This window comes from Seriola aureovittata, chromosome 13, assembly GCF_021018895.1.
Source record: "Seriola aureovittata isolate HTS-2021-v1 ecotype China chromosome 13, ASM2101889v1, whole genome shotgun sequence".
Lineage (NCBI taxonomy): Eukaryota > Metazoa > Chordata > Actinopteri > Carangiformes > Carangidae > Seriola > Seriola aureovittata.
The window spans coordinates 12,366,314-12,380,579 of record NC_079376.1 but is presented as its reverse complement, the minus strand read 5'-3'; the positions used below and the strand labels follow the sequence as shown (position 1 = coordinate 12,380,579).

The window sequence follows — 14,266 nt, the reverse complement described above, 5'->3', positions numbered from 1 at the left end:
TGATGTACTACTATTTCTTCATATCATTAGCTGATATCATATTCTCCGGCACACACAAACTCTCTGATAACCTTAAATCGGCCAATAATATTGGCCATGACATACATTTCTCGGTTTCTAGATACTACAATACCATTTTGACTTCCTACTTGTGAGATTTATTTTCCATCAATTAATTTTCTTTTTATTTCTCTGGCAGGAATGGGCTCCCAACTTCCGGTATTTTTTATAATGACTATAAAAAATATAAATCATTATTTCTCTTGGTACAACAAAAGTTGGGGTTGCCTCAACACTGAATCGATGTGTCACAGGATTTAGATGTGATACCTGGAAGCATATACCTTGTTACCTGATTGACCTGCTTGGCTCACAGTCAGTGCAAGGCGTCCCTGTGGACTAGAGACTGTCTGTAACTTCTGTGTGTTGTTTCAGTCACAAGGCGTTGACTTGCTTTCATACTCATGTGCTGAAGCAGATTTGAGTGCATAAACAATCGCTAGGTGTCAGACTATAACAGAACAGCTACGGTGTCTTCCGTGTCGATGCAACTGATGATCCCTCCACTGTGTTTCTATGGGGAACTACGGCAGCTGCCACGAGTTGTCGTTAGCCAATGAACCGCCGCCGTTTCAATATGGAAGATTTTTTCCCCGGAATCAGGTCTGTCAGGCGGACAGGCGCACGCTGTTCTTAGGCTGAATAACGCACACAGAGATGTCAACACATCAGAAGCGTTGTGTTTAAGTGCTATTTTATAGCAGATGGCCGGGGCTGGGGACAGGATTAGACACATTACTTTTTATTCCCAGTTATTATTAAAGTGGCGTTTGAGCCTGAGAACTGTACTCAGGGCAAAACTTAACCGTAATTCAATGCAGTGAAGCCATTGGCTCCCAGTAATGGCGGGGCTTTGTAAAGGCTGGTAGCTGAAGCCGCGATACGTCCAATGTTTATCGCTGTTTTCATGAGACATTGAACACGATCGAGTGCATTAAATGACATCGAGAACATTAATGGACAAGAAAAGACGCGTATCGCTAAAAAAAAAAGATATGAAGTGAAAACGCGGTTAACTGCGTGACTTCATAGCTTCTCCGTTGGTTCTCATTTAGTAGCGCTAGCTAAACCGAAGCGCGCTGCCTTGTCGTTTACATCCAGCTCAGGCTCCAGAGGGGAATCAAGATGAGTTCTTCACGGGAGATTAAACGTAAGCATTGTTTTTAATAGTCACTCGTGTGTGGAAGTGGACACGCGTTTTACTTGACTGTTGTCAGTGAAATGTTTCATGTGTGGTCACTCTGCAGAGCTGCAGAAAGCAAAGAGCAAAGCCCAGAACAGTAGCAACTTACGAGAGGAGGCAAGCATCTGCAACCAGCTAGGAGAGCTGCTGTCCAGAAATGGTAAGTTGTTTATATGATATCTAGGATCAGGGTTGATTGTGCCAGTTCCATTAATAACATCTTGTGGCTGTTTACAATGTTACGTTTATTGACCAGAGAAATGTGCAAGTTATAGACATTTGTGTAAGTAGGACATTTGTTATAACACTAGATGAAGGTGACGCAACTAGACATGATTTCTTACATGGAGAGCTGGCTTGTGTGTTATATATTAACATCATTTTGTTTGGCACATGTATGTATTGTGAGTTTTTAATTGTTTTGAATCAGTGACTCCATACATCATCTCTGCATGAACTGGACATGGTCTGGTACTTCCTCCTCTTTTGTGAGGTCAATGGAAGGTGGCATCATTGATGTTGTTTTTCTGTCTGTTTATGGATTTAGCTCAGGGTAGAGTTACTACAGTTGTTTGTTTATTCACTCCAGTTGTCCACCTTCCCCACTACCTCCTCACTCTATCATATTTTTTACACCAGTCTTTAATAATACTAATCTCTACAAGTCTGCAATCATGTCCTCTGTCTCGGTGGTATATTTTCTACATGTTAGATCGACATCCTCCTTCTGTCTCTTGGCATTCATCACAATAACATGTCTAATGTTTTACATTAATGTAAAGTGGAGTTTCATATTCATATTCTTTCCTGTTTCCTTCTCTACTTTCCATTTTGGACTTGATGTGAATTCGTAACGTTTGTTGTGTAACCCCAGTCCTGTTGCTACTTTTTATGCTTTATTTCCCTCTCACTTTTTAAGTACAGTGTAATATGGACTTCTATATTTCCTCTATTTTTGACTGCTTGTTTAGTCAGTTTGTTCTGTCTGATCCTCCTGTATCTCAGGTAACTATGAGGCTGCTATTAGGGAGCACCAGCAGGAGTTGGCGCTCTCTGAGGTGCTGAATGACGTGATTGGACGAGCTGTGGCCAATCGTAAGATAGGAGAGTGCTTTGCAGAGATGGGAAACATTGTGGCGGCTTTGAAAGTGAGTACGGTAGATTGTTTGGCTTTATAATGCCTGGAAAAAGTACTTGTGTGGCCACTAAACCAGATTCTTCAAAGCTGTACTTTACCGCAGTACTATAGTGATGCAGATTTTCGGGACAACAACAACATTGTAGTCCCACAAGCAATATTTTCCGAAGCACATAAGGGCTTGTATATATTTGTCTTCTCCAGCACCAACAGTATCACCTGGACTTGGCTCGCTCTGTTCGAGATCACGCGGAGGAACAAAGGGCGCTGGCTACTATTGGTCGAACCTACCTCTTCCGTTATGAATCGGACCAGTCAAGGAAGAGTTTAGAGCAAGCGGAGGATGCCTTCAGGAAGAGCCTGGCCATTGTGGATGATCGTCTAGAAGGTGTGTTCTGTTTGTTTACAGACTCGTGTGTATCCTCTGGAATTTGTAGAGAATATAGTTAAGCAGTTTTTTATTATTTGTTCGTCTTAACCTTTTGTTTTTTCTTAATTTTCCTTAACTCTAGGGACAGTGCCAGGGCGAGAGATTAGTGAGATGAAGGCTCGCCTGTTCCTCAACCTTGGTCTAGTCTGCGATCATCTGGGGGAGCCCAAACGCTGCAGCGAGTTCATTCGCCGAAGTGTCTTTATCGCTGAGTATGAAAATCCTAAACTGTACTATACTACTATGTCTTAGTGTAAAATCTCAGGTAGGAAGACGGCAAAACGTCAGGAGCCTTCCATTTTCTTGCTGTTAATCGTTCTGTCTTCCTCCATTTCCTTCCTACTGTAAAGGAAGAGCCAGCTGCTGGAGGATCTCTACCGTGCAAACTTTAACCTGGGCAACATCTACTTTCGTAACGGCCACCAGTCTAATGCTGTGCGCTGCCTGGAACAAGCTAAAGAGTGTGCCAGGAAGATTAAAGACAAGTTCAGCGAGAGCGAGTGCTTTCACTGCATCGGCAAGGTACGAACTCACCCAACCCTCCCATTTTTCTGTCACGGTGATTCTACAATTTCTGACGAGTGAGTGAGTGTGTGTGTCTGTGTTCTCATGATGTTTATCTACAGGTGCAGCTTTCTCTTGGTGATTTTGTAGCAGCTAGACGATCTCTGAAGAAAGCTCTCGTGCTGGGTTCCCAGCAGCCCCTGGACAGGCAGGCAGTGAAGAAAGCTTTCAAATATGGTGACAGAACGAGTTTCGATTCACCCAACCCTGTGGAATTAACGTTTTAATATTTTTTTTCTTTTCAAGATGCTTGAGTTAATGGCAGGGTTTGTTTTTCCGCTTCCATAGCTGACCGGGGCTGTAAATTAGAGGAAGAGCTGGGGGAGGATCAAGGCAAAAGACTCGGTTCCCATCAGGCCGTGGAGCTCGCAGAGCAGCTGGGGGACCTCTACTGTAAAATCGGCTGCTACAGCAAAGCTCTGGATGCCTATCAAGCTCAAGTGAGAAACATTAAAAGATCTACATGGACAATGCTCATATCTCAGCTGTTTTAACTTTTAGCACCCGATATCCACTGCATTTTAACTTCTCTCATATGTCCCTCTTTTAGCAACTGTATAGTAGATTGTCAGAGCATTGAATTATATAAACCCGTGTTGTCACTCTGGTGCAGCTTAAGGGCGCTGAGGCACTGGGGAAGGCTGCCCGGGAGCTGGCTGTCATTCATGTGTCCCTCGCTGCGACGTACACAGATCTGAGGCAGCACAGCAAGGCAGTGGAGCACTACAGACAGGAGCTGGCTTTACGACAGGGCAGCTCCTCAGAGGTATACGCGACCAGCCCGCATCTTCATTAGGGCTGTAATTTAAATATTATTGAAATCGCAATATGGCCACGTGCAATATCCAAATCGCAGGAGCTGCAATTTGTGTCACAACATACCGTAAGTGAAGCGTGGTGTTACAGAGAGGCCCTGGCTTACAAATCACATTCTCCACACGGAAGGGATGTTCCCGTCCGTGTGGAGAATGTGATTTGTTGTTTGGTACAAGCTCCACCAAAAATCACATTATCATTCTTATATATATATATATATATATATATATATATATATATATATATATATATATATATACATATATATATATTTTTTTTTTTTGCAGTGACAGTGAAATGCAAAAATTACCATTCCCACTATGATCATCACTCATATGTCTTTCACAATATGATTTTTTTTTTTTTTTTGTGCGTATCATTCAGCTTCCACCTTCACCCAACATTACTCTGTTTTTAAATGTCTGCAGTGTCATGTTAAATGGGTATTGGGTGTTGTGCAATGATCTCTACCAGCATTAGTACTACTAACAACAGACCTAATTTAACACCATAATTATACTAACACAAAAACACAACTGCTTCAGTACACTGAAAAATCTAAGTTGGAATCAATTTATTGTGCTTACATTTTTTAGTAGAGTGTCAATTAGTGTGTGTATTTTTTTGAGCGTCTTTTTTTATGCTTTTCCTCATTTATAGGTTTTGCTACATCCATATATTTTGGCTTTAAAACAACTAGAGGGCATTCTTCAAATATCGCAATAAATTTCAATAAAATATATATTCTTTTTTACATGGAAAATCAGCAGTTTATCAAGTCCATGATTATTTGGCTTGTAGTTTTAATTTAGAAAACAAATCACAATATATGACAATAATAGAAAATACTGTAATTGATAAATTATTCATTCAGGCAGTCGGTGTCAGTACTTGTGAATCTAACTTGTCACCTGAATCTGTCTCTATCAGGAATGCAGCACTTGGCTGAACATCGCAGCAGCTCAGGAGGAGAGCAGCTGTGTCTCCCAGGATATAGATAGCAGCTACACTACGGCTTTACGCTGCGCCCAGACGTCTGGGCAGGCCAGACTACAGGTGAGGTGGAATCAGCAGCTGGAAGTTATGAAAAAAATTGGAAATTAATTGGTTATTGGTTAAGATCTAAAAAAAAATAAAAAAAATAAAATTGTCAAATTAAATTAACAGGCTGACTGAGTAATATTCCTAGCACTTTTCTTATTTAGCTAAACCCGTATAGGCATACTATAAATTTGAAGACTTAGAATGAATAAACTTGGAGGGAGACTTTTTGAATTTTGGAGATTTTCCTTTCTTTCTCTTCCCACAGAAACGTGTGTTGAGGCTCTGGTTGGCTTCCCAGAGACGGAGCGGCTCACCAGATGCTGAGGACACTGAGGCGATGCTGCGGGAGCTGTGTGCTGCAGAGGGCTGGAGTCCAGATGGGAGTGATGGCGAGGAGGATGAAGAGGAGGAGATGGACAACAGCGAACCTCTGGATGACAGTGACGTCGTCCTCTCAGATTCAGGTGGGCTACTTGCTGTCCACTATCCAACTCTTTGAGTTGACCTGTGACATTTTTGGATTAAATTAGTTATCTAATGTTGCACTCTTCATATGGTCTCTAGATGATGATTTGGAGGGTTATGACAAGATGGTGTCAGGAAGGAGGAAGGCGGGAAGGGTGAGTCATTTATCAGTTGTTACTTTGCACAAGCAATCACCTCACCTTTTAAACTCCACATCTTACATCCTTACCCTCCGACCTTCTTATGTCTCGTGCTGCTCCTTTATCTGTCTCCTCACTTTAGTGGAACAAGAGGAATGAGAAGGGTGAGACGTCTCTGCACAGAGCATGTATAGATGGAAACCTGAAGCAGGTCCAGTATCTGGTAGAACAGGTGAGGAAAAACAAGATTTATCATTTTTGTTTTTAAAATAACCCTTTTTTTCATCAGAAATGTTACCAAAAAATGCAAAATGGAGAGCAAAACAAAATGAAAGTCAGACAGATTAGAGTAAAATCCTCAGTAAACAGTAACAAATTTCTTCAACTTGAGCTTCTCGTCTGAGCTTGTTAAATATTTACTATACAAAGAAAACAAACTTCACCTCAGAGACGTCTCTGCTCAGCTTTGAATAATTTATAAGGATAAAAGAATAAAAAACAAAGTCTACGTACAGAAACTGTAACAATACGGATTGTTTGATAATTGTTTTCCTGCTCCTGTCTGTATGTCAGGGTCACCCTGTGAACCCCAGAGACTACTGTGGTTGGACTCCCCTGCATGAGGCCTGCAACCATGGTCACTATGGTAACCAATTTAGGATTACCTGTATTGAACCTTGTTTAAAAGTTGTTTTTATGGTTATAAAGAAATAAACACTCTCTTCCATCCTCTTGTCGTTCTTTCTTTTTCTCATGCAGACGTTGTCGCTGTGCTGCTGGAGCGCGGCGCTAACATCAATGACCCCGGCGGCCCCTTATGTGAAAAAGTGACTCCTCTTCATGATGCCCTCGCTTGTGGCAATTTAAAGGTTGCAAGGCTCCTCATGGAAAGAGGGGCTTCTGTCACGCTACGCAACTCCAAGGTGTGTGTGTGTGTGTGTTACAGGGGGAGGATGGATTTGTAGCAGCTGGTAAATTTCAAAAGATTCTTTAATATATAATGTTGTTGCAGGAAAACCATTCACTTGTAATTCTAAGTTCCATCTTAATTTAAATGTAATCTGCCCCATGGTTTTTATCTAGTTATTCAATATTATGTCTTCCCTATTGTGGATGCATGGACATTTCAAATTGTGCATAAATATACTGCATATCATCCTTACACAAAATTTCTGTTGGTATTCTGCCAAGTAGCAGTTTCTGTAATGATTTTTCCAAGGACGTAATTTAAAAAAAAAAGTTCTTGCACACCATAAAGTCTTAGTGACAGGTGCGTAGGATCAAAAACTCCTGACTTGAAAAGAAAAATTAAAAAAAATACCACAGACTTTTCATCACCTGAACTCACTTTATTAAGACCCTCAGACCTTCATCAGGCAAAATTCATACAGTAATGTTTTTTTTTCCCCCCAAAATGTCTTTTAACCAACAAAACAGACAGGTGAAGCTTGGTTTTCATCACATCCTCGCCAACATTTTTGATGCATAATATCTCCAGAAACTGGATGCAGTAGTTCTACATGTTGCTTTACATTCTTCCTAATTTTTTCTTAACTCAGACCAGGAAGTTTACCAGAAATTGGGCCTGTTTTTATTAGTGACCAGTGCTGGTAAGATAGAAAACACCCCACCTCCCCAGAGAATAAAATCACCTCCCACTTTGCACTTATGTGTGTTTTCTATTTCATGTTTTCACTCTCCTCCGTCAGGGTGACACGGCCGCGGACACTCTACGTCAGTGGCAGAGGACGTACAGCAGAGAGCTGGACCGGGACACCAAACAGGAGTGTATCATTACAGAGAGACTGCTGAAGAAAGCACTAGCAGGGGGAGGTGAGCCTTTCACGTGCTCTTGCCATGTTAGCCTCAGTTTGCTCTTTAAATATCCTTTCAAGCACTTGTTTTTCCCCCCACTTATCTCTGTCTACCACAGTGCCCGCTGCTCCGGCCCCAGCCAAGCCTTTCGATGCCCTGCAGGACAGCCAGCTGTTTGATGCCGAGAACTCGGAGCCGCTGTCGCCCTCTGGAGGGGGCGGTTCCGCCAGCCAAGACTGGCCTCGAAACAACAGGAACTCTGAGGTGAAGGCAGCACCTGCCAACCCCAAACGGTGGCAGACCAATGGTTCGACACAGCGGCACAGAGCCAGAGGAACAGAGGCTGCTGTCCTGTATGGGGTAATGTCTGATGAATGCTTTCTTTGCGGGTTAAAATACTACACAACGTCTTCCTGCACCTGCTTTGGATTTACTGAGATTATACAATCTGGATTCTTTAGATCTATTCTTGCAGTACATGATTTTTATGTATATGTATCCCTTAGAATAACAGCAGCTGCTCGGATGACAGTGACTCTGACTGCCCCATCAGTCCTCTCCGTCCCGTCCGCCCGAGACACAGTTTCCCAGCAGCCCCGAGTCAAAAGGAAGTTCCACCAAACAAAGAAACCAGCTCGATCCCTACCTCGGGGCGAGAAAGTATCAGGGAGACCCCCGCGCCGTTTGTCTTTGCACGAGAGGAGTACCACAGTGCCATTCGAGGGTTGGGCAGCGCCAAAAATCTTCTCCAGGGTCCGTCGCAACCCCAGTTCTCCAGCACACCCGCTGTATCATCCAGCAATAAATCAGCTCTGGTTCCTGAGGAGGAGTATCTGGCTGATGACTGGCTGGAGGATGATTTGGGGGAAATCCAGCCGAAGAAGAAGAGGAGGCTTCGAGTAGAGCAGGACGGGATGACGGGAGAGGATTCGGCCTCGTTTTCAGCCACCAGGAGTCAAAACAGGCACTTAAACACTGACACGAGCTGCAGAGGTAACGACATCTTCAGTTTTTGTTTCATTTTAATTTTGCTCCACGTTTTCGGTGCTTCTTTTACCTTCATTATGCTCTTCTTCTTCTTCTTCTTCTTCTTCTTTTTCTTTCAGGTTCTGCAGTTCCCTCCTCCTCCAGCAGGATGCTCTCTCTGAAAAAGAATGGCTCTCTGAGGCCTCACCAGGTCAAAATGACTCAGATGCCCGGCATGGTGAGGTTGGGCAGGCGAGAGGTGAACAGGCCGAACAGCCCCACCGTTACAGATGATGACGACATGACACCTGAGACGCCTCCACGACCTCCACAAATACGCGTGCAGGTATCCTTCCAATTAGTCTGATGAGTATTAGAAAAACATGTCCCAAGAAGTCCAAGTCAAAACAAGAAACAGAGTTTTCATATTACTTATTCAGGACAGCGTTGACCCCAGCGAGATGGTTATCAATGTTTCAGTATGACAGGGGCCATAACTGTAACATCATTCTTCAGTTAGATAGTGATAAATGCGGCTGTAAGATTTTAAGATACCGCTGTTGCTTGAATATGACTTCATCAGGGAACCAATGGACTTTGTGTGTTTTTAGAAATCACACTGTAAGTTCACAAGTGTAACACTTCACACTTTGTTGATTAATTATAAATAACCAAAACTATTGCAGTATAATACAAAAGCCCTGCTGTAAATCCAACCTTCATGAAGGTTATAATGTTCACTTTGTATTGAAGCTGTTTCAAACAGGTGTTAATTCAACTTTATGGCCTTTTTGGAAGCTCCAGTTTTAGGTGTGGGCAACATTGACCGTTGAAGGTTATTTAATTCACAATAGTAGTTTCTAAAAGTACATAAGTATGTGTACTTAATTTTGTGATACAGTCATCATATCTTTTCCATATTTCCAGACTTGAAAGAAGCCAGCTTGTTTTGCTCATATGTTGTTTGTTTGTTTTTCAATTTGTAAATTTCAGCCTCCAGCTCACACATTGGCTGCTCCCATGCCCACATCACTACCACCACCAATCAGAATGAGGGTCAGAGTTCAGGAAGATGTTTTCCTCATCCCAGTTCCACAAAGGTTGATTTTTATTTGTTCAAAGAATAACTACACGTCATTATTTGTTATTTCCCTCAAAAATATTCTGTCAAATTATGACATTTGTACTTTTAAGAGACTGCGATAGCAGCAGAATTTAGATTTTTTAAAATTTTATTTTGGGATTTAAAATTTAACTTTGGTTTTATACAGGTGTTTTTGCATGTCTTTAACACCCATATCCACTCCACTGTGATGTAGTGAGGCAGACTCCTGCACTGTATCGTGGCTGTGTGAGCAGGCCGCTCAGCGTTACTACCAGAAATGTGGCCTCCTGCCTCGTCTCTCGCTGCAGAAAGAAGGTGCTCTCCTCTCCCCACAGGACCTTCTGCTGGCTGTCCTGCACACTAATGAAGAAGTAAGTGCAGTTTGAGTGAGAGAGAGACATGAAGAAAAAGTGTGTTGCATAAAGGCTGTTTTTCAGGTTCCTTTGAGGACAGAATTGTAATCGTGCTATGTTGCAGGTTTTGGCTGAAGTGTGCTCCTGGGATCTCCCTCCTCTCCCTGAGCGTTACAAAAAGGCCTGTCACAGCCTGGCAGTGGGTGAGCAGCACACACAAATGCACTCGCACACAGACAAACGCATTTCAATAATACTTTATGAAGCGAGCTGTCTCTTTGTCTCCCTGCAGATGAGAACAAGCGTGTCACCAGGCTGTGTGAGGTGCAAGATGGGAGCTCGTCTGTGTCGGTGTGTGGCCTCAGTTTGGCCCCCGCTTCCCTCAACCCTCTGCTCCGTGCCTTAAAACTTCAGGCCAGCCTCACTGAGCTGCGTATTTCCGGCAACCGTCTCCACGACAACCTTCTCCCTGAGCTGGTGGCCACAACCATCACCATGCCTCGGCTTCGGCTGCTGGACATTTCTGCCAATCACATTACAGGGGAAGGACTGGAGAAGGCAGCAAATGCTTTAACGGGACAGAGCCAGCCGTTTCCGGTAAAGACCTCAGCTTGGCGAGTCTGTTTTTATTTCACCTGCTGTCATCAGTGTTAAAAATTTGTTCCCACGTCCGATACTCTTAATAGTCGTCACAACATTTGTATATTTATTACATGATTCTGAAGTAATGAAACTGATAGCTTGGCTATTTACTGATTTAAAGGTCAAATAAGATGGATAAAATAACGTAAACGTGGCCCTCTCCTGCTCCGAGCCTAGTGTGAATGGTCAGGGTGTGAAATACACTCGACTCATTTAACGTACCTCCTGCTGCGAGAGAGTGGGGGCGATACCTACCCACTGCAAAAGTCCCACTATGCGCACAGAGCAGGAGCATGAGGGCAAAATGACTCAATGAAACATGTGTGGAGGGGAAGATCTCACAAGGCGCAAAGCAGGCGCACGTACGCATGCACACACACGTTCACGCTCACACACAGTCGGGGGAGCAGACATGGACAGTCGTTACACACTGTGGCAGAGCAAAAACCTCGTACAAATAAGTTAGAAAATAGCCTGTTTATAAAAAAATAAATAATTTCAATGTCATGTTTGATAGACACAAAGTGAGCACTGTGAGCAGACTACTTGATTACTATAAGCAAATGATTTAAACAGCATTTGTATATGAATGATTCTGTCCCTTTTTGATCCATATAAGCAGTTGATCACTGTAACTGTGATCACTATAAGTAGTTTCCCCTGCATGTACATTTATATAATAGTATCTTTAAAGGGTAGATAAACCCTAAATGACAATGTTTTCACTCTTTGTCATGCTGCTGGTTTCTGGTTTATGTGCAGCGATTTGGCCTCTGACACTTCTGCCGCCACCAGGAAAACAAAGCAGGAGAAAGGCGTTTCCTTTGTGAATCTCAAAGCAATGAAAAATCAAATTAACTAAACTTAACAGCAACTTAACAGAACCCAAATGAACCAAAAGTTTTCAGAAATGCGTATTTTCAATGTGCCACAAACAAAATTTGAGTCACTTTTTATTTTGTTGTGCGTCATCTGCAATAGGAAATGCATATCTCAAAAGATAAAAGATAAAACTGTACTGAACAGATACAACTAAAACCATCTGTGAGACGGATGGAAAACAGGTGGGTAAGAAAATGTTTTTTGTTGTGTTTTATTTCGTTGATGAGTGTGGCAGTGTTACAAATCATTAGATTTGTCATTACTCATACGGCTGTGGGAACATCGTTCATTTGCTTCTCAGGGATTCCCACAGTTTTTTTTTTTTTTTTTTTTAATGAAACTTTTCTACCATCATAGTTTTTTCAGTTAACCTCGAACGCAGTGTAAATGTGACACAGTTTCACTTGCACCTCAGTTAGTGGTATTATTTACTGAAATCTCATTGGTCACACAGGGAGGGGCCCTGTGTTATCTGTAGAGGTGTCAGAAACCTCAGTGTCAAACAGTCATCTCAAACACCATGCACATTTGGCAATGAAGCACATTTAATATAAATTATTTTGTGTCGTTTTCCCTCTTGTAGTGCCTGGAGGAGCTTGACATCAGTATGAACCCGCTGGGTGACGGAGTGTCAGAGTCCCTGTCCTGTCTGCTGTCCTGCTGCCCTCTGTTAGCCAAGCTGTCGCTGCAGGCCTGTGGCCTCACGGCTCGATTCCTACAGCAGCATCGACTGCTGCTAGCTAGCGCTCTGACAGGTAACGGCCCGAAATGCGGGGGGATGGATGGAGTGTGTTGTATAATGGGATGCATAAAGTTGTGTTAGCTTTGATTTCGAACTTTGGAGTTTGCAGTAAGTGTCTAACCAGCCAACATCTAATCCCTCTGTTATCGATAAAGCTAACAAGCCAAATATTTTTAAGATTCAATTACATTTATTTATGCTTATATGTTTTTGGAGTGGTGTTAAAATTAGTAAATTACAATCCTTTTGATCTTGAAGGCACTGGCCACCTGAAATCAGTGTGTCTATCCCACAATGCACTGGGCTCCACTGGCTTTGAGCTGGTGTTGAAGACTCTGCCTCTCCACTCCCTCACACACCTGGACCTGTCGGCCGTCAGCAAGGGTCCTGCTGATTTCCCGGCACTGGAACTCCTCACCAAAGCTGTGTCACAGGTACACACACATGAATCATGTAGTGAAATATACAAATGTCTATAGTGCATTGATTGATTGAAGGGTTTATGTGGAACTATAGCTGCTGTACAGGAAAAACAAATGAAGGCGTTTATCTTCTATCATAGGAGGACTGTTCTCTGACCCACCTGAGTCTGGCAGCAAACGGGTTGACGGACAGCAGTGTAGCCACCTTGGCCAGGTGCGTGTGTTGGAGCATTTTCCAACTTGCATGGCTCATAATTATGATCCCCATTATGATTTGTTTGGTTTGATCTTTTTCTGCTTCCTGGCTCTGAGTGTTTTTTTCTAATTCCCTTCCAGGTTCCTGCCTTCATGTCCATCTCTGGTGAGTTTAAACTTGTCAGGAAACCCATCTGTCACCTCAGCAGGACTTCACAGCATCCTGAACTCTCTCAGAGAGGCCTCTCGACCTTTGACCCTTCTAAACCTTCAAGGTATGCACTGTATGTGTGTATGTGTCTACTTGATTTGAAACCTTCCTGTCTGTCCTATCTGCCCCATAACTCAAAACCGGGTGCCTTTAATGGGGGATTGTTATAGAATATCTAATATAAGGTTGGGCGAAAATATGCAGAGGCCAGGTTTGGATACTAAATCTTTTTTGTGAAGGAAAGAACGTTGTTTCCCAACGGTTGTTGCTTCTCCATCAGGTTGTCAGGTGTCGGGCCCCTGGGACAGTGCAGGTCTGGATGGTCTGACAGAGCTGGTCAACGATCTCCGTCTTTGCTCTCAGGGACTCAACAAGCTGGACAGGCAGGTTTTAAAGCAGAGCTGGGACAATGCTCGGTCACGTGGACACTTCATTGACCGAAACACCAAGTGCCTGCTCTCCGCTGCAGCCTCCTCATAAGGAGGTAAAAATGAAATGTGCTTTGTGACGGATCTTTATCTCAGACACTGAATTTTTAACCATGTGAAATTAAAAGCCAACTTGTATTATTATTGTATTTTGTTCTCTGATTGTGTTCAGTCATCAGTGACAGCTTGAGGCTTCCACACTTAAACATTCAAAAGGACTGCACTAAGAAAATAAGCAGTTACACACCAATCCATGGACACTGTGAATAGCTTCATGTATTTCCACAGCTTAATTATTGTATGATTTGTTCAAAAAAAGAAAAACAATTAAAGTGACTCATGATGCTTTTGCTTTCAGTGGTCCGTTTCTTTCTTCTTTTTTTTTTAAGTTATATTTTTGCCTTTATTTTTGATAGTACATTGAGATAGACAGGAAAGTCATGGGGAGAGACTGAGGTGATGACATGCAGCAAAGGGCCATGGGTAGGATTGAAACCCATGGCAGCTGCAGTTAGGACTAAGTCCATGTGGGCTCTACCAGGTGAGCCAACGAGGCAACGAATGCTCCATTTCTAATGTGTGAAAAAGTGTCTGGTTTTCACACTGATCTTGCTATCACACATTACTGCTGAGCACGTCAATTTGTGCTTGCCGCAGTTCTTGAT

The 14,266-nt window shown here is 42.8% G+C and overlaps 1 protein-coding gene across 1 annotated transcript; it reads left to right on the top strand.

Moving 5' to 3' along the window:
* Window positions 1-921: 921 nt before the first annotated feature.
* On the top strand, window positions 922-13,952 carry tonsl (tonsoku-like, DNA repair protein). The gene is made up of 28 exons (XM_056392747.1): window positions 922-1,210; window positions 1,308-1,403; window positions 2,249-2,391; window positions 2,586-2,769; window positions 2,894-3,023; window positions 3,162-3,333; window positions 3,438-3,552; window positions 3,664-3,815; window positions 3,989-4,141; window positions 5,122-5,247; window positions 5,501-5,699; window positions 5,800-5,855; window positions 5,983-6,072; window positions 6,414-6,486; window positions 6,600-6,763; window positions 7,550-7,673; window positions 7,774-8,015; window positions 8,162-8,648; window positions 8,762-8,967; window positions 9,615-9,721; window positions 9,941-10,097; window positions 10,204-10,282; window positions 10,372-10,676; window positions 12,187-12,358; window positions 12,604-12,779; window positions 12,908-12,981; window positions 13,104-13,237; window positions 13,454-13,952. Exons 1-28 carry the CDS (start codon window positions 1,186-1,188, stop codon window positions 13,651-13,653), a joined length of 4,341 nt encoding a protein of 1,446 aa, XP_056248722.1. The 5' UTR covers window positions 922-1,185; the 3' UTR covers window positions 13,654-13,952.
* The last annotated feature ends 314 nt before the right edge of the window (window positions 13,953-14,266 follow it).